General features: G+C 47.1%; 2 protein-coding genes across 2 annotated transcripts in view; one reads left to right on the top strand and one right to left on the bottom strand.

Annotated features, from left to right (window-relative positions):
- Positions 1-23,498, bottom strand: part of ASB6 (ankyrin repeat and SOCS box containing 6) — a 61,055-nt gene that overhangs the window by 30,036 nt on the left and 7,521 nt on the right. Inside the window, exon 3 of the mRNA XM_054007826.1 lies at positions 6,625-6,705. The gene's annotated coding sequence lies outside the window, so the exon portion shown is untranslated. The remainder of the gene's footprint in view (positions 1-6,624; positions 6,706-23,498) is intronic.
- PRRX2 (paired related homeobox 2) overlaps positions 956-23,498 on the top strand; it is a 70,152-nt gene continuing 47,609 nt past the window's right edge. Inside the window, exon 1 of the mRNA XM_054007827.1 lies at positions 956-1,436. Coding sequence (XP_053863802.1) covers positions 1,193-1,436 — 244 coding nt within the window. The 5' untranslated portion in view covers positions 956-1,192. The remainder of the gene's footprint in view (positions 1,437-23,498) is intronic.

The following is a 23,498-nucleotide window of genomic DNA, read 5'->3' as shown; positions in this document are numbered from 1 at the left end:
CCTGTTTTGGAAGCTTAAAAAACAGCCTCTGAACCTACCCACCCTTGCTCTTGTTTTAAAATAGGCATGTCTGTTACATGCTACAAATTTTAACTCGATTCAGTCAGTGAGCCCTAGCTGAGATATTGTAGGACATGTTAAGAGTTCAGGAATAGATTTTTATGAGCTAGGAGTTTGGATCGCCAATACAGGTCACATAGCTGTACACACATGTGCCTTCAAAAACAAGCTCACCCGCGGCACTGAGGAAGAATCGCGATAGGCACAGATACATCAAAAGGAAGAAAAAAATCATGAACCTCTTCTCTCATTGTCCTGACTGCAGCCCCTCACCAGACACTAACAACAAGCCCCTGCCTCACTTTTCAAAGCTTGCTCGTTTTTTTTTTTTAATTTTTAAAGAGGAAAAACTCATTTTTCCTCTCTCAGTGGCTGCTTTTCATTAGGAAGGCTCCTTGGCAATCCCTAGGGAAGCAGCCTATGAGTTTTTAACTGTGGTGCAGGGCATAATTATCTCGTTAAGGCAGGAGAGCTGGGTTTTTCCCAGGAGAAGTGACCTTGAGCTGAGGCTGAGGGAGGCAGTGGGGGGGGGGGCTATCCAGAGATTTTGAGGAGGGGGTGTGTATGTTGTATATATGGAAGAGGGGGGTTACATTGATGTGCGTGTGAGCTTGATTTTATGAGGTCCCTTATGCCAAACCATGGGTCAGATCTTTCTCCAGTGGAATCTGTCCATGTGAAAAAGCCCTTCCCTATCGAATCTCTGCTGAAAACATTCACTTACACTTGTTGATAGAAGCACTTAACTTTCTCAGGCACAGGAGAGAGAAAAAAAAATGCGTGCGGGGTGAGAGGGAAAGCGAAGCGGCTTCTCTCTCTTTTTAAAAATCTCGGCAGCAGAAAAGAGGGGGCAGAAAAGTGGGGGGAGGGCAGTGGGGGCTGTTCGCGTCAGTGTCAAAGAAGGCGCGTTGTGTGGACGCGTTTGTCTGCACCGCTCCAGAGCGAAGGGGAGAGGAAAGTTTTGGGTGGTTTTTTTTCTCTCTCCCCCAGACGTCAGCACAAGGCGGAACAGCGCTCGGGACGGGAGAGGGAGACCGAGGGACTGGCTGGCTGGGGCAGGGTGTCTCCCTGGCCGCTCGGGGCACGGGGGCGTGGGGCGGGCTGGGGGGCACCGGGGGCGCCGGAGCGAGGCATGGACAGCGCGGCAGCCTTCGGCATGGACAAGCAGTTCGGCCCCAGCCCCGGGCGGATCCTGGAGCCGCCTGACAACCCGCAGGGCAGGAAAAACTTCAGTGTCAGCCACCTCCTGGACCTGGAGGAAGTGGCGGCCGGCATGAACGGGGGCAAGGAGCCCGGCCCGGAGGCGAGGGACGGCGCGAAGGGGCTGCAGGAGCCGTCCGGCGGCAGCAGCGGCAGCGAGGCGGCCCCCCAGGACAGTGAGTAGCTCCGGCCGGGGGGGGGGGCTGGGTGCCCGGGGGGCAGGGTCACTGCTGGGGCAGGGAGCGGAGCCCCCAGAAATAGCCGGGGGGGGGGGTGAGACCAATGTAATGGGGGGAGGGCAGAATCCGAGCATCCCTGAGAGGCACAAGGCGAGCAGCCGCTGGGATGGGACACAGCTGAGCATGGGTGAGAAGGGAGGGGGCAGTGCTACTTAGTGCCAGGGGCACCACGGGCCTGGCGGTTCCTAGCCCCGGCACCGCTGAGCCTGGCGGTTCCTAGCCCCGGCACCCCCAGGCTTGGTGGTTCCTAGCCCAGGCACCGCTGGGCCTGGCGGTTCCTAGCCCCGGCACCTCCGGGCTTGGTGGTTCCTAGCCCAGGCACCGCTGGGCCTGGCGGTTCCTAGCCCCGGCACCGCTGAGCCTGGCGGTTCCTAGCCCCGGCACCCCCAGGCTTGGTGGTTCCTAGCCCCGGCACCGCTGAGCCTGGCGGTTCCTAGCCCCAGCACCCCCGGGCTTGGCGGTTCCTAGCCCCGGCACCGCTGGGCCTGGCGGTTCCTAGCCCCGGCACCGCTGAGCCTGGCAGTTCCGAGCCCCGGCACTGCTGGGCCTGGCAGTTCTGAGCCCCGGCACCCCCGGGCTTGGCAGTTCCGAGCCCCAGCACTGCTGGGCCTGGCAGTTCTGAGCCCCGGCACCCCCGGGCTTGGCAGTTCCGAGCCCCGGCACTGCTGGGCCTGGCAGTTCTGAGCCCTGGCACCGCTGGGCTTGCCGCATCAGTTCGGAATGTCAAAATATTGCTTGAACCCCGGCGCCTCTTTCATTACAAATTAAGCACTGGGTGGAGGGCACAAATCCAGGGTCTCAACAGTGACCAAACCAAGCTTCTGAGCACCTGATTCCATAGGGTCAGACCCTGAGTATCAGCTGGGACGGGACAAAGGCCCCCAGCCCCGGTTTTAACTTATTTCTCCTGCTAATTTTGAAACTTACGTGATTGGACTCAGCCAAGACATTTGTGCTGCAGGTGGGGATAAGAATAGGACCCCCCCCCCCCCCCACACACACACACCTCAATGGGCGGCTAGCATCTCTATACTGATTGCAGATGGGACAGGGACACTGGTTGCCCTTTACAAACTGTGACAGAAAGAGAGTTGTTGGTGGGCCACCAGCACCAAATAAAGGCCAGATCGAGTCTGGCTCCAGTGGGCATAGACATGTGAGACTGGGCTGGTGGCTGGTTGGAGCCCCAGGTCTGAGGGCTGGGAGAAGAGCATGGGAGACAGAAAAGTGCCTGGGAGTGAGTGAGGGGCAGCGGAAGAGCATCATCAATGTTCAGGGAGAGCTTTTTGATGCACAGGGTTTGGGCAGTGTGATTTGCTGGCTCTATTTGGGAGTTCCATTAACAGGCCCGTGGACCCACCTTGTGTTCTGAATACTGTGACTTTAAATGCACTAAAGCAGCAAAAGGACTATCCGATTGAAATAAACTCATTCCACTCAGGCAGAAAATGCTACAGGCCAAATACTCCCCTGACCAAGATGTTCAAAAGTAACTAGGAATTTTGGGTCCCTCCGTTTTGGGGTCCCTAACTCAAGGCATCTGAATGTCGCCCAATTTTCAGAGATCGAGGGCTCAGCGTTTCTGACAGTCAGGCTGCTTTTAGGTGTCTTGAGCTGGATATCCAAAAATCACTAGTCACTCTTGAAAATCTGGACCATTATTTTATTTTCCAGAACAGATAATACCGAACAATTCTGTCTAGAGTGAGTGTCCATCTTTATTTAAAAAATAAAATTAAACAAGCACGTCTTTGATTTTTACAGGGTTAGATTTTGCCCCTCTTCACTCAGATTAAGCAGTCCCCTGCTCCGCAAGTCATAATAATGAGATGTATTGGACCACTCGCACAGCAAGGTACTGCTTAATGTAAGTCAGAGGGGCAGAATCTGGCCTCTGGTTTAACATGAACGGAGCGCTGGGTGAGGTTTGCAAGCAAGCGTCTAAAGTCATGAAGGTAGAATAGTATATTGATATTTTGCTGGGTCTGCTCCAATAATATCCCGGGTTCAAACCAAACAAAGCAAACTTCAAAGAGCCAGAAGTATTTTTTAATGCCATAAACACTCAAGTTTGGTTCCTAGCTGTCCAATAACTTGGGTAACCAAAAAAGATCCATTACTTGATCTCTCTTTGGAAAATTCACAATAGGTCTCTACCCATCCTAATTTATGGATCAAAAATTACTCCCCGCCCCGCTTTTTTTTTTTTTAAGTAAGTAAGGAAAATAATTTGGCTTAGGTTTTTAATCTGAGCTTCAATAGCCACTCTTTCCTCTCTGCCGAAGGCAAACTGAGACGTAGGCATCCCAGCTCCTTCTAAACTCATAAAGAAAATGAAAAGAGACCCCTTGAAGAAGTGGAGCAGAGCACTTGTAAACACCCGTAAGAAGCACACTCCAAAGAGCCGATGCACTAAAACGAAGGCAGAACGAGCATTTTTCTTGTTTTCAGTCTGGTAGCGGCGTCTTGTCGAGTGACTAGCATCTATCTGAATGCAACACAGAAGCCGCTTAATCCCATTCCTTATCATTAGAGTCTCCATGTACGGTCTCTTTTTCACAGCATCATTCTTGCCAGGAAGTTGGGCTAGCTATTGCATCTATAAAATGACTAATACGTTCGCCAGTCAATGCAAAAACACTGGAAAGATTCTTGGGGGTTTGCAGGATATTGTTTTTTTGCACCCCTAGAAAAAAATATTAGTAATTTTTTTTTAAAGTTCTTCCTACTGATTTCTAGCAGGTATTGAGGGAGACGCTGCAAAGCAAACCGGCTACAGTTCTGCACTGATCTCTCTGAAAAAGGAAAGACCAAAACCACTCAGGTTTCTTTCTGTCTCTCTCTTATTTTTGTAGCTGGTCTTATCTGTTATTGTTACTGAATCAGAGAGGAGGAAAGACACTCTCCTTCAAAAGGAGCCTATACACACACACCATCCGGAACAGAAAACCCAGCATTTAAATTCACAAATCACAGAGAATGGACACATAACTTTTGAATATAGACTCTGATACTTCTTGATTTTGTATTGTGTTTAAGATACCAACATAATAGGTGCCTTAGAAGTATTATAGATAGATAGATAGATAGATGCCAAAGGAAAGCAAATACAATGGACAGAAAGAAAATAAAAATGATTATGGGAAAGCAAACCAAGTAACTTGACTTTGGAACACACATTACAAAAAACTTTTTCAAAGCACATTTTTTCTGATGAGTAGAGATTAAAATACTGTGGGAAGCTCCTTACACAAAGAAATGTCATCTGCTTTCCAGCAAAACGAAGTCACAATTGCAAAGTTTCTAAGCAATGCAGTATACAGAATGCAATTCTGGTTATAGCGAACCTCTGCAGAACGAGGGGGTGGGGGGGAAAAATACTATCAAATCACTTCCTGCAAGATTACTTTGCAGGAAAAAAATATTGATCAAATAATAATCCCGTTTCTCCCGCCAAATGACACTGGGTTTCATCAATATTTGATACATGAGAAAAAAATGATGGAGGGAAAATAAACACAATTTTAAAAGAAGCAAATTGGTAAATCACAACAAGTGGAACCCATCCATGTGGTGTTTATATCCAAAATGGGTAGAACATTACAGTCCTCTATGTCAGTATTCCCCCATTCTAAACAATGCCCAAGAGACATGGGTTGAGAATTAGGGCTAAATCCCGAAAAACCCTTTTGGAAACAGTCCTTATGGGAGTGGACGACAGTGGAACTACTCATGTGAGTCAGGGCTTGCTGCAGTGATCCCTTCATTATCATAATCTTAAACGCTACCCATCTGATGATGACATATAATGCCCTCAATGGATTGCAGAGCAAAAGGAAAAGGGATGCTGGGGAAAATATGTACACAAACCAACTTTGCCACAGATTCAAAGGTGACTCTTGTGAGTTGAGCACTTTTAGCTCCTTACAAAAGTGAATTTCTGAGGATCCTGCTGGCCTGCACATGTTCAATACGTTGTGTATTGTAACACACATCCCTAAATAGGTATTTGACTGGAAGGCTGGAAAATGCCAGTTTTGTGAGGATTAATAGCTGTCTAGGCCCACCAATCAGGCAGGCTCGTTTAAATGACACTATCCATTTCTACCGATGAGACAGACGGCAACATTTTCACAAGCACCTACAAACTTAGGAGCCTTAAGCCCCATTGATTTTTCACTGAGACTTAGGCACCACGGTGACTTGTAAGAGGCTCCTAAATCACTTAGGCAAATTTGCAATAACAACAACAAATTACCTGGAAAAACTGAGATTCCTCATTCCACAGCTCAAGACTGGGAGAACTCGGGCTTATCAGATAACGCCGTTCTCTACAGCTCATTAATTAAACCTTTCCACCACAGCACACTGAGCTCAGCAGCAGTGCATCTGATTCGAGCCGAGCGCACCGGGTTTATTTTTTAAAACTATTATTACTTCCTCTTACTTTTTTTTTTGTTTTTTGGATCAGCTTTTTTGATTTATAAACATGTTCACAGCAACTCTATTGCTGTCAGCACATTGCTCTGGAGGGTTCCTCTAGGAAGTACGGCACCGGCAAGCATCAAGTCTCAAGGCTGATGTAACTGATTGCTAGAGAAAACAGAGGGCCCTTCAACCCCTTTTCAAAGTCGCTGCACGTAGGGAAGGGAATTACTGGAAAGTGTTGGTCCCAGACCAGCACCAGGGGAGCTGCAAGTTAAAACTGTCACTGTAGTGAGCCATCCCATGCAGCAGATGGAGAGACCCCGAGCACCTCCACCTAACTCTACCCTGCACTTCTGTCCATCAGAGGCCTGCTGGTTTAACCAGTGTCCTCTCTGTAGTGTAACATACCTGAAAGGTCAGAGGCAGGCTGCAATACGAGACCACTCCCAGGCATGCCTCTGAACTGGGACTGATTGCAAAGCCACTCATTTTATTTCAGACCCCATCAGTTCCTCATGGTCCTGCACGAAAACGAGGGCCTGATCCTGCAACCCTTACTTGGGCGAGACGACCTGACGCGTGCAAGTTGTTCCGCTGAAGTCCCAGGGACAGCTCTACTCGCTCGTGTGCGAAAGGACTGCAGGATTAAGCCTTTCGATAGGAGGAAAAGTTATGTATATATTAAAGGAATGAATACCTCCTGACTTCCAGCGGCCTCCTTTGCTGGTTTTCGTCCTGCCATGGAGTTCATTCTGGGTCCGTGTTGCACATGGGAAGCCTGGGAAAACCGAGAGCAATAGACTTGTTTGATGGCTGCCACAGTCAGGCCCCTGTGATCCAATTCCTAGCCGACTTCTTTAAAATATTCCCGGGGCCCACAGCCTTTTAAACAGGGAGCCCGCTCCTAAAGCATCCAGACACCTTTGTGAAGCTAATAGATCCACAGCTTCCCAGGCCAGAAGGAACCCTTGTGATTATCTAGCCTGACCTGCCGTAAAACGCAGGCCGGAGAACTTCCCCAAAAGAATTCCTAGAGCAGATCCTTTAGAAACACACCCGGCCCTTTGTGATGCTCTGGGGCTTTTCAGGAGAAAGAGATAAAAATGTGCCTCTATCGTTCCAAATAAATATAAAATAATAGCAACAACTAAAAAATTAGCAGAGGAGTGGTTACCAGGGACTGAGCTGAAGTCCTGCACTTAGCAATCTTTCTGTCCCTTTCATGAAACTGCAGATTCAGATGTCCTCAGCTGGCATAAATCGAAGTAGCTCCATTGAGCTATGCTGAGTTACACCAGTTTGTTATTTGGCCCAGATTGTTCCTTTATTGCCAAGGAACCAGTTCCTAGAGTCCTTACTCCAGTTTTGCTCACATCTGACTTAGGGAAAGTGAAGTTTTACGGGAGCGGGAGCTTGCCGAAGTGAGAACAGAGGAAAGATTTTAGGAGATGACCCTTAAAAAAAAATGATTTACAAACAGAAGACAACATTGCAAAGAGGCTGCCACAGAAAAAGCCGTGTCTTGGTCCCCTTAAGTCAAACTTTGAGGTATGAATTAGGAGGATTAAAATAAATCGAGCACATGCAGAAATTAGAAGTTTGGGCTACATCCTCAGCTGGGGTAATTTGGCCTCAGTGGAGCTATGCAGATGGACACTAGCGAAGGGTTTGGATGCTTAATTTTAATCCCCGGTAAATTACAGCAAATAAATAATGTCAGTGCTGAAATTTTCTCCCCACTGGATAGAGAAGGAGCTACTAACAGATAGCCACTGCCACTGAAATAAACCTACATCGAAAAGGGAATAATTAAACTTCCCTGCCATGTAGAATTATTTTATCCTTTCAAATTTTTCCCCCTGCATGTTCAAAAAAAAAAAATCTAAATCTCAAGTTTTTGTTTCTTAACGAGCATAAGACAAATTTTTTTAAAAAGCAAATAAATTTCCCCCTTGAATGTAAAATGTGTAATTCTTCTCCCGTTATGATTACAAGAAACAGACAGGGAGGGTTTGATTTCAGCAGCTATAAATCAGTCGCAGGCTCTCGCAGATTGAGAGCACCACAGAAGGTTTTATTCGGATCCTGTGAGACGCCAGTGATTAGTTCCCACCCCAACTTCCACCGCACTGTCCTGTTTGCCTGGTGTATAACGTGGGGGTGTGGGTGTGGTGGGGGAGATAATGGGAAATTGCAAAGAGATATACAGAAATAAATCAGGGTATCTCAGGGGGCTTCGTTTGGGGAGACAGCTTAGGGGGATACTGGTAAGACGGACTAGTTCCCCCCTGAGCTGAGGGGCATCTGTAATCAATTAGTGCCATGGGGGAGTGAGCTGGATTTCCAAGTTTAATGTTGCCCCTTTTTTGTTACTTGCTTGGAAACTCTGTTGCTAATGAACCCATGTAATGTTACATTTCCTGTGTGCTCATATCAGAAAACTAAAGAGGACCAGAGAGTCAGAAAAGCCTTTTTAATCAACCGGCCACTGCAGGACAGAAACAAAAGTAACTTTTCCAGCTGTCAGACAACTGCCTTTGTTTCTTCTGACCAGGACCTCACTATTCAACCTAAGGGATCCCTAAGCCCTTTAAGGGCTCACTAACATCTAAGTAAAGCTTATAACAGGAAAACTCTCTCCACTGATATGCTCAGACGTTCCCCATTAATGTGCGTGATAGGATGTTCATTCAGTTCAGTTCTACACGCCCCAGACACTTGCCAGAGCAGGAATGTAAAGGGTTAACCATGGATTTTACCCCTCCAGTCTGTCCCATCTTATCTCCAGGGGAGCCAAGAGCAGCATAAGGAACGTGTGGGTAGCGTAGAAGGTAGAAGCGCTTTGCAAAGAGAAAGAGCGTACTCCCACCAATCCACCTCACGCGAGTGTCCGCACAGGAGGAAAGCAGAAGGATTTATCGACCACACAGGGAGGGGAATGAAACTGTTGAACCGGGGGAAAGGGAAGATGAAGAACGGCCGGCTCCTTTGAAAATCTCAGGCACGCTCTCTTAATCTTGGAAAGTCCTGGCTGGTTAACGCAGGCCCGGTTTAGCCGCATCTGGCTTTCTGACGGGCTGGGGCTAAGAACACTGCAATAGCCGCTACGTAGCACTTATAAATCAGAGGGCTGGTTGCTGTTGTTTTTCACAGCTTACAGTTCATTGGGGGGAGGGGGTGTTGGAATCAGGCATTCACCAAAGTCCTGCTCTCCTCCCCAATTTTACAGGTGGGCTGATAGATGAAGGCAGGCAGTGGCCCAGGCCGGATTCAAACGCAGGATAACGCTGGCTTCCAAGCCTGCTGTTAGCACTAGATCATACATCCCTGTTTCCGTACTTGGGGCCAGAGGCAGCTATGAGAGCGAAGCCGCCTGTCTTTGATAGCGGCCTGATGGTGGTTATGGGGCTCAGGTTCTGCAAGCCGCGGCAGTGGTCTGCTTGCCAGAATCTTGTTCTGCAGCCTCGACATGTTGTTAACATTCACAGGTCACCCAAAGTGGGGTGTTGCGGAGAAGGGGATGAATAAAGGGGAAAGCGAAGAGACCAAAACTGTTGCCCCCATAAGTACTGGGGGAAATGAAGCTACAATAGACCCCTCTCGTGCATAACTGGCACCCCATAGGTCCTTTCAATGGAGATGTGGAAATACAAGGAGCGTAGGAAAAACAGAGCGAGCTGTATAAACACAGGGAGCATAGGAACGACCAGATCAGATCAGACCAGTGGCCCATCTACTCAGTATCCTGTTCCCCACAGTGGCCAGTATAAGATACTTCAGAGGAAGGGGCAATAAACCCTGATGAGGGTAGTTCTGGGATAAACTGCCCATAAGGGAAGTTTCTTCCTAACTCTTATCCCTGTCAGTTACTGGTTGGTTCATGCCCTGCCTAGTGTAGCTGGGGCTGGTCTCATTATCCGTGTAAAAGTCTAATCCTTTTTATAATCCTTCTGCGTTCTCAGTCCCAATGATATCTTGTGGCAGTCAGTTCTGCAGGCTAACCAGGTAAAAATACATTAATTGGTATCGGTTTTGAATGTGTTGCCTTTCATAGAATCATAGACTTCAAGGTCAGAAGGGACCATTATGATCATCTAGTCTGACCTCCAGCACAACGCAGGCCACAAAATCTCACCCACCCACTCCTGTATCAAACTTGTGTCTGAGCCACTGAAGTCCTCAAATCATGGTTTAGTTTCTTCATCTGTCCCTTGCTCATGTAAGTCACAAGCGGGTGAATAGGAACACCGAATTATCTTCTCTGTACCTGTCATTACTCTGCACGCTTCCCTCAGGTCTCCTCTTCTTCATTCCCCCCCTAAACAGCCTCACTCTTTTCGCTCTCTTGTCAGCTGGAAACCGCTCCGGGGCTCTGGTCCTTTTCATCACCCTTCTCTTTCTGCGATGTCCTTTTTGAGAGGGGGTGGCCAGAACAGAACACAGTATTCCAGATGAGGCTGCGCCATTGATTTATGCAATGGCATTGGAATATTTTCCGCATTATTTTGTATCCCATTCCCTGTTCAAGCTAACGTTTTGTTTGCTTTGTGAATTGCTGTTGTGCCCGGAGCAGAGATTTGCAGGAAACGGCACCCAGGTCTTTTCACTGAATGGCTCCAGGCTGTAGTCCTGACTTCCATGCACTGTCTAACCAAAGTCAGTGGGTGAAATCTTGACCTTATTGAAGTCAGTGGCAAAACTTCTGTTGACTTCAACAGGGCCAGGATTTCATCCAGTGTTGACATAATAAGGGATACAAGATCACGGGGTCCAGTTCCGCATTCCTTGTTTGTGCAATGGATTCAATGGGCCCACAATTTTATCACGTATACAACTGCTATTTTAGGGTCCTGACCTTTCCCCTGTAGTTAAGGGGTCTGCTGCTATTGATTTCCATGTTAACACATGAATTACTTGTAATATTGACCTTCCTATTTACTTACAAGGCATTTCCACCTTAGCATTGGGAATGACAGGAAACATCTAAGCACAAGCAGAATTTCAGCGTCTCTTCCAAACCAAAGCAGAACTTCAAAAGGAATATTGCCTTAAAAAAACAGGCAGGTGAGGTAGGAGGGGTTGTACATTTTGGGTTTCTAATATTTGGTAGATTGTATTTGTAGCATTTGCTAGCCTAAAATTCTTTATCAAATGCCAGACATTAAACCTTCCCAGTTAAGCACAAGTGGCTTGGGGAAGAGACCAGCATTTTGTTCTGTTTGTACGTACAGCATCTAGCACAGTGGGGTCCTGGGCCATGCTGGGGCGCTGCCTGCTACCACTGCCCAAATAAATACCAATCGTGCCCTGACAGTGCTATGCAAATGGTAATTAAAACATGTAAGCATCATAGCCCACCCCACCACATTAACCCAAACCTATTAACATAGGCCCTGATTCAGCAAGGTTCTTAAGCAGCTGCCTAACTTTAAGCGTGTGAATAGACTGACTGACTTCAATTAAACTACTCACATGCTTAAACTTAAGCACGTGCTTAAGTGCCTTGTTGATTCAGGGCCATGAAGAGTAGCAGCTAGCGCCACATCTGGGGCTAATGATGTGTGGGCCGCAGACCACATGTAGGGGGAATGCCAATTTCCTCAATCCGCTCATAAACCTCATCCACCAATGTGGGTCTCTGTGTTGGGAGAGAAGTACATGCTGGCTGAGATCTGCAGAGCAAGGATTCCTCTCTCCCTAGCCCTCCCCTGTGCTGTATAGAACGGCAGCCATGTAGATCTGAGAGATGGCAACATTTGATCCAGAGGGACTAATTCTGATCTCTGCAACACTGGTGTCAATCTGGAGCAACGCCATCGATGTCAGCGGAGTTACTTCAGGTTTACACCTGTTTTACGAAGAGCAGAATTTGGCCCTTAGTTTCCTGAACTGATATTATTGTCATAAAGTGTGTTTCCTAACTAATTCTCATTGCACGTACTTTAGCACCACATGTCCAAACTGCTAACTGGGGTCTGATCCTGCAAACGCTTACTGCCAGACATAGTCCTTACTAGCACAAGTAGTCCTCTTGGACTCAACAAGTCTCCATGCAGGAGTATGCATCATGCCCGTAAGTGTCTGCAGGATTGGGCCCTAATGTCTTCTAATGGTTGGACCACAGGTCTGGGATCAGGCCTCCTGGTTTCTATTGCTGGTTCTTCCACTGATTCACTGTGTGACCTTTGGCAAATAACGTCACCTCTCCCTACCTCAGTGTCTCTATCAGTAAAATGGGGATAAATGATATTTAGGCATCTCAGGAAGGCGTTTGAGCTTCTCTGAGGAAAGGCCCCATGGAAGTGAAGTGTTTCTGATTCCCACCAGCCATACCTGAATATCTAGGTAATAGGGTGATGGAAAAATTGGGAGCTAAAACTCACTAATCAGAAGCTGAATAGAAAGAGGGGGGAGGGGGAAATTGTCTAACCATGTAAGTGTCAAGGCCGCTTCCCATTGAGCCAATACTCCACAGAGCTCCCTTTAAACTGAAGATTGGCTTCTTGAGCCATGTCTGAACTCAGAATCCAAATACAGACCAGGTGAACCTATAGCATGTCCTCCCTTTGCAACCAATCTCACCCTCACTGCACATCTGGGATGCTTTCCCTTATGGAGAGGAGACAGTGTGATGACAGAAGCGGGTTCACATGATAACCTTATCTTTTATTGTCATCCTAAACGGAAACAGGCACTCAACATGATGTCTCATTTCTTTTTATGGCCATCGCTCCTTCTGCTAGATGCAGTTTTGATGGCTGACGTCACAGACTGTGGCAACAAGTTTATTAACATTAAAAGTAAAATGAAATAATCTCCCTGAGCATTTCCATGAAGGACCTGAGGTCCAGAGTCCAACACCCTTGTGGCCCCTCCAGGACGTGAGGTCTCTGGAATTGAATCATTCAGTGGGTCCCAATGGTGGGAACGCCATTCTCGCCATGTGTCCTGAACATGAACACATTGGACGAAGAACTGCATCATGTCTCCATGACAACTGTTTCCCCCCACCCCCTTATACATACAGAAAGGCCACAGCTGTGAGGAATCAGGGAGGCCCAACGCACAGAATGGCTATGGTGACTTCCGGTACCCTGGGTTCTCTTCCTCACTCTACTACCCATCGCTTTTGTGATTTTGGGCAAGTAGCTTCCCCTCTCTGGGTCCCTGTTTTCCTCCCATCCATAAAGAGATATTCCCTACCTTATCTGCTGCTGTGAGGATTAACAGCACTTTGAGATCCTTGCAGAGAGACACAAAGGGTTATTCCCTTGGCCAGCAGAAAGCCCTATGCAGCATTGCCCCTCTTCCTTGTTCTTGGAATATCAGGACTACACCTCCCACAGCTAGCACAGCAAATTAATCTTCATCCTTGGCCACACACCCCCCTTCATTCTCCAGCAATGGCATCCCAAAGCCACCACCACAACGGACATCCATGTATTGACAATGTCTTCTCCTCCAAGTGGCTCTTGGCAAAGAGCCATCACCATCTCTTGCTTCTCATCCCCATGGCCATCACCACTCCCCTCTTCACATGTAGCATTTGCTTTATGGGTAATTTGCTTTCTTACTTGCTAGAACACAGGTACGGCTAGCCAGTTCAGTCTCCAACTACTACCAAAAGGATCCATCTATTTGTTGATGTTCGGCTGTGCACATGAATACACATTGTGCAGTACTTATTAAATGGGACATTTAACTAGATCAAAAATTACAATGCAAAATGATTGAATACAACAAAATCAAAGGAAGAAATACCAAGTGAATTGGCAAGCATCTCTTTTGTCTACCAGAGCAATGCAATAATCTCTCATATAAAACCTTACGCAGAACTTTTGAGGTCTTGAAAGCTTGTTCACCTCCTTTCATTAGACTAACAAATAACGTCTAACGCAAAACATCTGTTAACAACAGCCTTTAATGTTCTCAAGATGATAAAGCAGAAGGATAATTTTAGCCAGCAGGCCTTGACTGATGCCTTTTCAAACAGTGCAGTTACTTTTGGTGTTTCTTGGGGATGGGGGGGAAATTGCGAACCTCGGAGTTGGTTTGGTTGGTTTGTTTCTCACTGACTAAAGCTACAAACCTCTAGGAATGATCTGTTTCGTCAGGGTTCCTAGAGAAATTTCTGTAAGTTGAGTTGTTCCATTGCAAGGGTTTGCTGCACCAAAGTTAAATATGGTCACCCAGGAGAAACACTTGCCCTTTGCAGGATTTTCAAAGGTCCCAGCTCCCAGGAAAAAAGAGACGATTCATACGGCATGGCTAGAGAAAGCCTTCTCAGATAGGACTAGTCCATGTGCAACACTCAGTTCATGGGAGAGCCCAGTGGTTTACTAAGAATATTTCATCCCCCTCATAGTCTTGGACACCAGAATGGATTGATTTCAAGCCAGGTCCTTCTTCGTTTACTAAGTTTGTCATTATTATTATTTATATTACTGTAGTGCTTTGGAGCAGTAGTCCTGGAGCAGGACCCCATTGTGCTAGGTTCTGGCTCCTGCCCCAAATGATAGGAGATAGCCATCAGAATGGGAAAGTTTGCTCTTGTTGTATGTAAAGCAGCTGTAAATGAAGAAAGGAACAGAGACACATACAAGATGGCAGCTGGGACCAGTGATGCTCGAGTGATTTTTTTAAATGTAAATTAGTGTGAATATAAACAACAACCAGGACAATAAGAGCAATAGTATTTCACGTACCTATATGTGGACACACTTTATTCCTTGGAGTTTTCTGGGTCAAGGGCATTTCAGGCCTTTCCCCTGCCCCAACAGGAGAACCAAGAAGTGAAACTGATGACAAACAGGAAGTGAAAGCAACCAGTCTCAAGCAAAGCGCAAATAGTAAACAGCAAAAAGGAGGCCAAATACAGTGATAGAGACGGTCGGAAAATTGGTGGGGGAGGAGGATCCCATGGAAAAATTATATTTTTAATCAAAAAACTGAAAATTCTTCAGGTTTTTGGTTTATTGACAAAAAGTTGAATTTTTTCCCCACAGAAAGTAGACGCTTTTCTTGAAAAAAATTATTTTAGTCAAAAATTCAATTTTTCATCATAAAAGGTTTACAGTGGAAAGTTTTTGACTAGCCGTACACATTGGGTTTTTAAAACTCTTTCAGATGTAGTGAGATGAAGGTGCTCCAAACAGCACAGATAAGAGGAAATAAGTTAGAACTGGTCAAAAATGGTAAAGAAAAAATTTCAAAATAATGTTCACTTTGTGGGTTTTGAAAAGAAACAATTTTTTATTTATTTGAAATTTGTCACAAAAATTTTGGTTCAGATCATTTCCTAGTTTTTGGGTGGTCAGCCCCCCACCCTTTCTTTTCTTTGCCTCCTTTATCTCTTCTTTTCCCATTTTGCCACTGAAAAAAAATGGTGGGCGGGAAATTTAAAACATTGTGGGGGGGGATTCACTGAAAATATTTTTCACTAAGCTTTCTGGTTTTGAAAAAAAAAAAAAGAGGCCATTTTCAATGGGGAAAAATGAAGAACGTTTCAAGCAGTTCTAAAATATATACATAGGGTTGGTTTTTATCTTGACAGTGCCCCTTTAATGAGGGGGTTACAGTGCCAGATGGTGAGTTGCATTCTGAGTTTGGGGATTCAATGGTTTTTTGTCAGATCTTTCTAGGCCTGCAGTTTCCCACGGCTCTCCATGGGCTGCTACATGAGTTTTTAAATGAATTATTAGTATGACTATTGACTAACCACAGAGGGCTACATTTTAAGTTTCTATAGAGGCAGAGAGGACACGTGTATAACCTGACAGTCTGTGTCTGTGGCTAGTTTTATAATCTTTGTCAGATGATGGAATGGTATTTTGGTGGACACATGGATGATGGATTAGCTCCCTCCCTCCATCAAGGTTTGTCCCTTCAGAACCTGCCTTGGAAGTTCTGATGAAAAGGACGTTGGATCGGGCAAGATTGAAGTTTTGTATTATCATTCCCAGGGTCATTTCTAGTTTCTATCTTGATTCGGCTAATTCAGTTTCTCTCTCTCCTGTCGACCCCTTCTCCTCTCAGTTCACCTCTTGCACAGGACAAGGCAAAGTGGGAAGGTGTCATGATTCATTCTCCCCAACCTGATTTTGAGAGTGCAGTTCTCTATCCCAATCATGTACAAACTTGCTGGTGTCAACCAAAGGCAAAGAACCACAAGCCCAGCAGTTCCACCTGCCACTGAATTCTCCTACTGTGGGATCAGACAATCCAGGTTTCCTCTGAATAGGCCAACCCAAAACCTATCGGGTGATAAATCCCTAATCTCACCCCAGGATGATCCAGCCACCCGCCAAAGGAATCACAGTCACTCCCAAAACAATATATGGTGTGAGCTCCCATGTAGGGCCAAATCCTTGCACAGAGCACACAGCCCGAGTAAAAGATGTGCACCTGGCAATGCATGTATCATGGCTAAGGGGTGGAATCCCCATCTCCAAACTCAACAGCTGGCGTGGAGTCACTCTGCTGACACTCCTGCAGGCTACAGGGTGGAGGAGAGGATGGAGCCTGCTGCTAATCCCTCTCCCACCAACCAAAGTTTGGGTCTATGTGCCAGTCAGTCCCCTTTGCACTCCTCTCGAGGGCAGTCTGCTACTCAGCAGCGCAGAGATAGGGATTGTGAGCGGGCCTGGTGAGCAGTGGAGTTGGGTCTGTACATATGCACATACTGACCTGAAATCCTGCGTAGCAGCTAGGGGAACAATGGGCACAGCCAGACAATGGATCTTTGGGGCGAGATTCACAAAGCTACTGAGGGAATAAGGGATTGGGAACTGGAGGTGAAATCCTGGCTCCATTGAAATGAATGGCAAAACCACCATTGACTCCAGTGGGACCAGGATGACACCCTTGGTGTCTAAATCTCATCGGCAGCATTGAAAAAATCTCGCCCTCAATATCCAGTCTCAATGGGCTCTTGATGACTCTCCAGCCAGGCAATGGGGCCTAATAAAATGAATTTCCTAGTTGTAGCGGCCTGGCTGGGCCAGCAGGCAGCGGAGAAACCCTCTCCCGCACCCTTTCCAATTGCCTTTTGATCACAGATTTCATAATGCTCAGAATTAAATCTAATTGATTTCTCATGATTTAACGAGCAAGCCCTTCCAATGAGGGGAGAAGTGGTTGACTTTCCCTTCCACAACGGGCTAAAAATCTGCTAAGATGCAGGGGGAAGGAAGTTTGGCCTTACAGTTAGAGCAGGGAAGCGGGAGGCAGGATTCCTGGGCTGAATTCCCGGCTCAACAACTGACTATTCACTATGGGCCCAATCCACATAAGGCAATGGAAAGACACCCAATGGGCTGTAGCTTGGAACCTGTGTCAGCTTGGGTCAGTTCACTTAACCTAGACGTGCCTCTGTTTCCCCAGGGGTGAAATGAAGCTACTCATGCCTGTGGCACTTACTATGTAGGGCTGATGTGACGCTTAATCAACATCTGTACAGCCCTTTGAGCTGCCCAGATGCATAGTGCTATAGAAATGCTTCCCCTGGTTCAATTGTCTCAGTCACAGGAGGAATCACAAAGCATAGTTACAATCCAGGCGTCCCTTTGGCAGAGGTCTGGCCCTGGGCTCTCTACCACCGGACACCATCCTTCGCTACCACACTTAAGTCCAAGCCTATCTGTTCAGCAGTCCCTTTATTTTCCGTGGCACATGCTGCATCCATGCAGCGGCTACGTAATTACATGGCAAAGGCAGTCTAAATGCCCAGGGATGGAGGAGGGGTTTTTACCATATTTGAAGTTAACAAGGAATTCAGTTCCGAGATTAATTGTTGTGTCACTTACAATATTTAGATCCCGGGAGACGAGGTTTTGTGTTTAGAGCAACAAAATAATTACAGGTCTACCCTGGGGATCGCCTGGCCAGGAGTTACAAGACGGTCCCGGAGGGTAGTCGTTGGTTGGTCCATAAACCAAAGTGATGCAAATCTAAGGGCAAGACTAACCATTCCAATGCTTCCATGTAAACATTACTCACCGTTTCGATTTGATCCCTGCAAATACAAGGACAGCTCTTGCCCTCATTTACACTCGGGCAACCTCTCTCTAGACCAGGGCAGTATTTGGCCCCCGGGGTTGAATAAAGGGCACATTCTACAGTTAGGAAAGCGGAGCAGGACGAGCTCAGGGGGTAGAGGCGGCATATTCCAGACAGAAGCGGCGCTGGCCTTACTAACAAACGTGGCACCTAGAGGTACAGTGTGAGTGCATTAGACACATGCACATTAGCAATTAAAACTGTATCGACCTTTGTTGCCCTTGCGGGTGATCTCTGCAGAGAGGCCCAGGAATGAATAGGGCAGGGAACCTGAGCTCCTATCTCAGTCCTAGGGAGGATTCCTCTAGGTCAGGCTTAAGATAGGAAGATGGGGTGCGGAAATCTGTCCTCAGGCTGTGAATGCTGTAGAGAGGAAGGCTGGCCGCATGATTAAGTGTCTGGACTGGGACTCAGGAGACCTGGGTTCAGCTCCTGGCTTTGCCACAGACGCCAGGTGTGACCCTTGGCAAGTGACTCCAGTCACTAGAAAGTGCCTCGGCCAATTGTGTTTGTATTCCTGCAGCCCTCCGCTCGGAGCACCTCACAACACCCCCCTGAGCTAAGGGACTGCTACCCCCATTGTACAGATGGGGAACTGAGGCCCAGATCACCAAAAGCATTTAGGTTCCCAACTCCTATTGAAATCAGTGGATGTTAGGAATCTAAATATCTTTGAGGATGTGGGCCTAAGTGACTTCCCCAAGGTCACAGAGAGGCAGGGATCGAACAGAGGTCTCTTGAGGGCCAGTTATGTACCCTATCTCCTAGACGGCCCTTTCTACTGCAGCTGCCCAATGGGGATAATAATGCTCCCATACTCCTGCCCTCAGTCTTGTCTATTTCAACTGTAAACTCTCCAGGGCGTGGATCGTCTCCTACCATGTGCTTGTACAGCACCTAGCACAGGGAGGCCCAGATCTTGAGTATGTCCATAATATAAATAATTCATAAGCATTATCTGCAGTCTAAGGCTGTCAGTCCAGGCCCTTTTAACTGCTGCCACTAAAAAACAGACATGAATGAAAGTTTAGTTTTGATTTAGTGCTTGCGATTTCTGAGGAAATGCAAACTGATAGCCATGCTGAGCTGTGACAGCTCAAACCCAACGGTGTGAGAATCTGGGGGCGAGTGGCGCCGCTGGAAAAATCTGCAAAAGCTGCTTCTACTGCCCTGCCACAGTGTGAGTTTTTCCAACCACAAAAAGCAGTTTGAGCAAGGTTAGGAGTCCATTCCCCATCGAGCCAGTGCACCTCCTGGAGAGAGTTAAAATCCCCATCTGGTTGCAACACTTGTACTTCATTAGCCAGTTATTACAGCTTTTTGTGCTGACACTGGGAAAAGAATACGATTCATCAGGCACCTTAAATCTTCCAGCCTCATGGCACAGAGACTGTGTCTATAGCATCCAGATCGCTGTGGCTGGCAGGGAAGGATTCAAGGCAGAATCCAAGGGAATCCTCAGTTGCAGAGGGCCCGTTGCAGCAGTGCAGCCGTGAGCAATCAGTGGCGATGCACACTGCTGACTGCTGCTGACACAGGTCCCAGATAGGAAGAGACACACCCTGGGCCAAAGGTGCCTCTCACGTGACTCCAACTTGAATGGCATCAGCAGCACAGGCTGCCAACAGTGTGTGTGTGTGTGTGTGTGTCAGGGTAGGAGGAAGATTATTGTGGGGAGAGGCCAATATCTGAGAGGTTCTGGTGCCGGTCCATGCTCTTGACTTAGCCCCAAAAGCTGGAGATGGAAGAGACCAAGTTAATCTACAGGCTGTAGTTTTCCCCCCAAGGAGAGACTATATCAGCGATATGCATTATACTGATCAGCACAATAACAGTGTGAAAATGGGCAGACTGCTGTATTGTAACCTATATAGTGCTGTCAGGGAGCCAGGCTTCTTCAGACTTATAGGGTCCACCTAGTCAACTATCCAGTCTCCAGCAGTAGCCAGCACTAGATGCGAAGAGGGGAAAGTGTAAGAAACCGCACAGTGGGCAAGCGTAACACAGCTCTGTGTACACACATGTTGCTCCTTGCAGGACAAGGTTGTTGCGTTAAAGAACTTAGGCCCCGATGGATCTACAAAGGTACTTCAGCGCCTTACTTCCATTGAAATTGCTGGACGTTAGGCGTCTAAATATTTTTCAGGATCCGGGCCTTCCAGTTTAAACCGATGGGCATGGATGGGGAATGAGATGCAGAGAAGGACGGCAAGGGAGTAGTGATGTATATTATGGGGTTGGTTAGTTCTGTGATTTTATATTTTGGCAGCATGTATCTTGGTGGGGGAACTGGAGGTTCGGAGCCTTGTGGAAGAAGCATGCTTCAAAGGTTCTAAAAGTTATTTTTAAACATCGTAAAAATACACTCTTGTGAAATTAGCTTAGAAAAATAAGCAGGGGACCCTCCCATTCGGTCTGTATGGGGAGCACTTGCTGGGGATCTCAGCTCCAACCTCAACAAAACTGATTTATTTGTACAAGTTAGCAAGGGCCCTCCTAACATCAGGAGCTCTGCAGCACAATTCATGTCATACTCCAGAATAAACACACACCATACATGATCTCCTAGGTGCCGGGAGAAAAACAACATCCTCGTCTTCAAAAGCCGGAATGGGCTTTCCCGCAAGTTACCTGCTCTTCTTCTTTGTGCATATAAAGGTCACCTCAGACCTGCATATGCTCTCAAGTGCACGGAACACAGTCAAGGGAAATGAGTTTTAAGCGAGTTCAGGCACTCAGACGCTATGATGAGCAGGCCTGGTGCTACCCGGAAGCAAGGTGGTAAAGAGAACATTTGCCCCCCGCCACCCCCCCCAATAATCTGCAAAGGGCTGCAATTACAGTCAGAAAACCCAACATATGTACAAAGTTATCCAGGGCTAAGCAGTGGAAGTGACAAAGACAAAAGGCTGACAGCTGCTGAATTTTACTTTTTCAAAATCTTAAAATCTGAGCTTTTCCAGGGGTCTAACCAGCCCCTGGACTCCTGGAAGGTTGGTTGTTTTTAAACAGCATCATCCAGGAGCCCCAAAATGCCCACTTGCCCCTCCGCCCAATTGGGAGCCTAGAATCGGCCCTGAGGATGGGTATGGTGTAAGATCCTAGACAGAATAGAACAGGTTAAAGCTTATACTAGAGCTTTGCCTACCCTTGATTTTGTTGCACCCCTGTAACTATATTGATCTAGTGTAGATGTGCTGCACCAATGGGTCTTACATCTTAAGCGGAGAAAAGCCATGCTGGTGCCCGGGACAGCATCCGCCACGGTAGTGCATGCACAGCCAGCGTGTGCCGCCGTGCACCTTGTCTACGCAGGGTGTTTACTACGCACTAACCGGCGTGCAGTATATAAGCTACAGTAATAGCGTTTACATGAACAATGGTGTCCTGTTTCGGACTGTAAGTTGCGGACACACAACAGGGCCTTGGTACTCACTAACATGGTCCTTTGCTTCGCTACTGAGCTGTGTGCTTTCTGGGATTTTTCTCGTTGTACGTGGTGGGATACATAGTGAAATCCAGGGGAATTCTTGGACTTAGGGTCAAACTCCAAAAGTCCCATGCAACTAGACTAGTGCAAAAAATTAACCCAGCATAGGCAAGACGAACATCACCTAGTTGCAACACTTAGGACTCTAAAAACAGGGCATGATGCTCCTACATGTTCTGCCCAATACTCAGGGACATTAAAGGGGGAATTAATGATGGAGCAACCTCCAAGAAATTGCATTGGCTTGAACCACATATATTATATACGTAATGCAATCTCAGTTCCCCAAATGACCTGACGGAGAATAGCTAGACGGGTGGATAATTGAGGTTTCAGACAATTGAGGGCATTTGCAATGTCATTAATCGTTTTTTTGTGGTTGAACATCTGATCCAGTGTCATATAACAAGATGTTTCAGATCACAGATGTTGGAGTTTGTGTTATCTATCTCCCCTTTTCTCTCCCAAACATGGCATCCGTTGGAGACCCCTTGGCACAGGATCTCATGTCTGAACCGATTCCTTCTGGAGCTGTTATAACTGTTAAGCTTCAGACAAACCTTTCAAGGATCATTCTAATATTTTTAGATCTGACCCCCTTTTGTTTCGCACAGAGGGAAGCAAAACAAATGCCAGAAATGGTATGAGGCATTAGAAGGGAATCTTCTCCAACGTCGGTTGAGAAATGTGAACCAGGAGCATGTGTTAGATCAGTCTAGTTTGTTTCAGTCCTTGTAAGGTCGCTGTAGCCAGTGCTGGTGGTTAAAACATGCGTTAAGGGTCCATAACCATACTGAGGGCCATACGATACCCCTTCGTAGGAATAAGCCTTGAAGGAGCCAAAATCCGCTGGCAAAAAATACATGAATAATAAGCACTGAGAACATGGCACCGAAGCCATGTGCAAAGCAGTTGGATGCAAACTTCGTGGAGTAGTGGGAAAAACAAGTGCAGAGCCAAAATCCATGTTGGAAAATAGGTTTAGGATTGTGTTCAATCTCACTTGCCTCTTGCTGGCACAGAGGTAGGGCGTTGTAAGACAATGCTATCCTCACTGGATAGAGGTGGCTCCTGGATGTCTCTTTAGCCATTGAGATGCATTGCTGTATGATTGCAAGTTATTACTGGTAACTTCTCAACCCTTTTTACCCATTAATTCACATTCTTTTATACCAGTGTTTCTCAAACTGGGGTCGCCACTTGTGTAGGGAAAGCCCCTGTCCTGACCGCAGGTCCGGCCGATCGCGGCTCCCACTGGCCACGGTTCGCTGCTCCGGGCCAATGGGAGCTGTTGGAAGCGGCGCACGCCGAGGGACTTACTCGACGCCGCTTCCAGCAGCTGCCATTGGCCTGCAGCAGTGAACCACAGCCAGTGGAAGCCGTGATCGGCCGGACCTGCGGACAGGGCAGGTAAACAAACCGGCCCAGCCTGCCAGGGGCTTTCCCTACACAAGCGGCGACCCCAGTTTGAGAAACGCTGCTTTATACAGATGGCATGCCGCATAACTTCCTTTAACAACAGCAGCACTTCTATCAGGTTTTCAAGGCATTGGGCAAACATCAATCGATCAGTATTTACTAAGATCTACCAATTAATCAAGCTTGTCTTTTGCCTCTTGGTACCTCCTCCCTCGCAAAACCTTTCCCCATTTGTTTGTACTTAGTGAAGGCTGGTGACATCTGAGAATGGATCAGGGAAACTGACAAGTCGTGGTGTCTGTGAGCTAATTTTCAGCAGCGGGTAAAAATCCAACTCCATCTGAGTCAAATATTATAGGGAAAGCCTCCTCTCCCTTCCCCCAGAGCATTCCACACTGCATTATTCCCACCCCAAGGTTCAGCTGCATAAAATTGTTTCTGAGACTTGGGTGGGCATCACCCCAGGAAGTGTAACTTCCCCCCACAAGCATGATACAGCCACATCCCTTGCGTACTCTCTATCCTCCCATCCACGCTGTGCCTCACTGGGGGAGCAGAGAGCCCCAAATCAATATTGTAAAAAGCAGCGTGAAGATGTACAACAA

This window comes from Malaclemys terrapin, chromosome 17 (assembly GCF_027887155.1).
Source record: "Malaclemys terrapin pileata isolate rMalTer1 chromosome 17, rMalTer1.hap1, whole genome shotgun sequence".
NCBI lineage: Eukaryota > Metazoa > Chordata > Testudines > Emydidae > Malaclemys > Malaclemys terrapin.
This window is presented reverse-complemented; position numbering and strand designations above follow the sequence as displayed.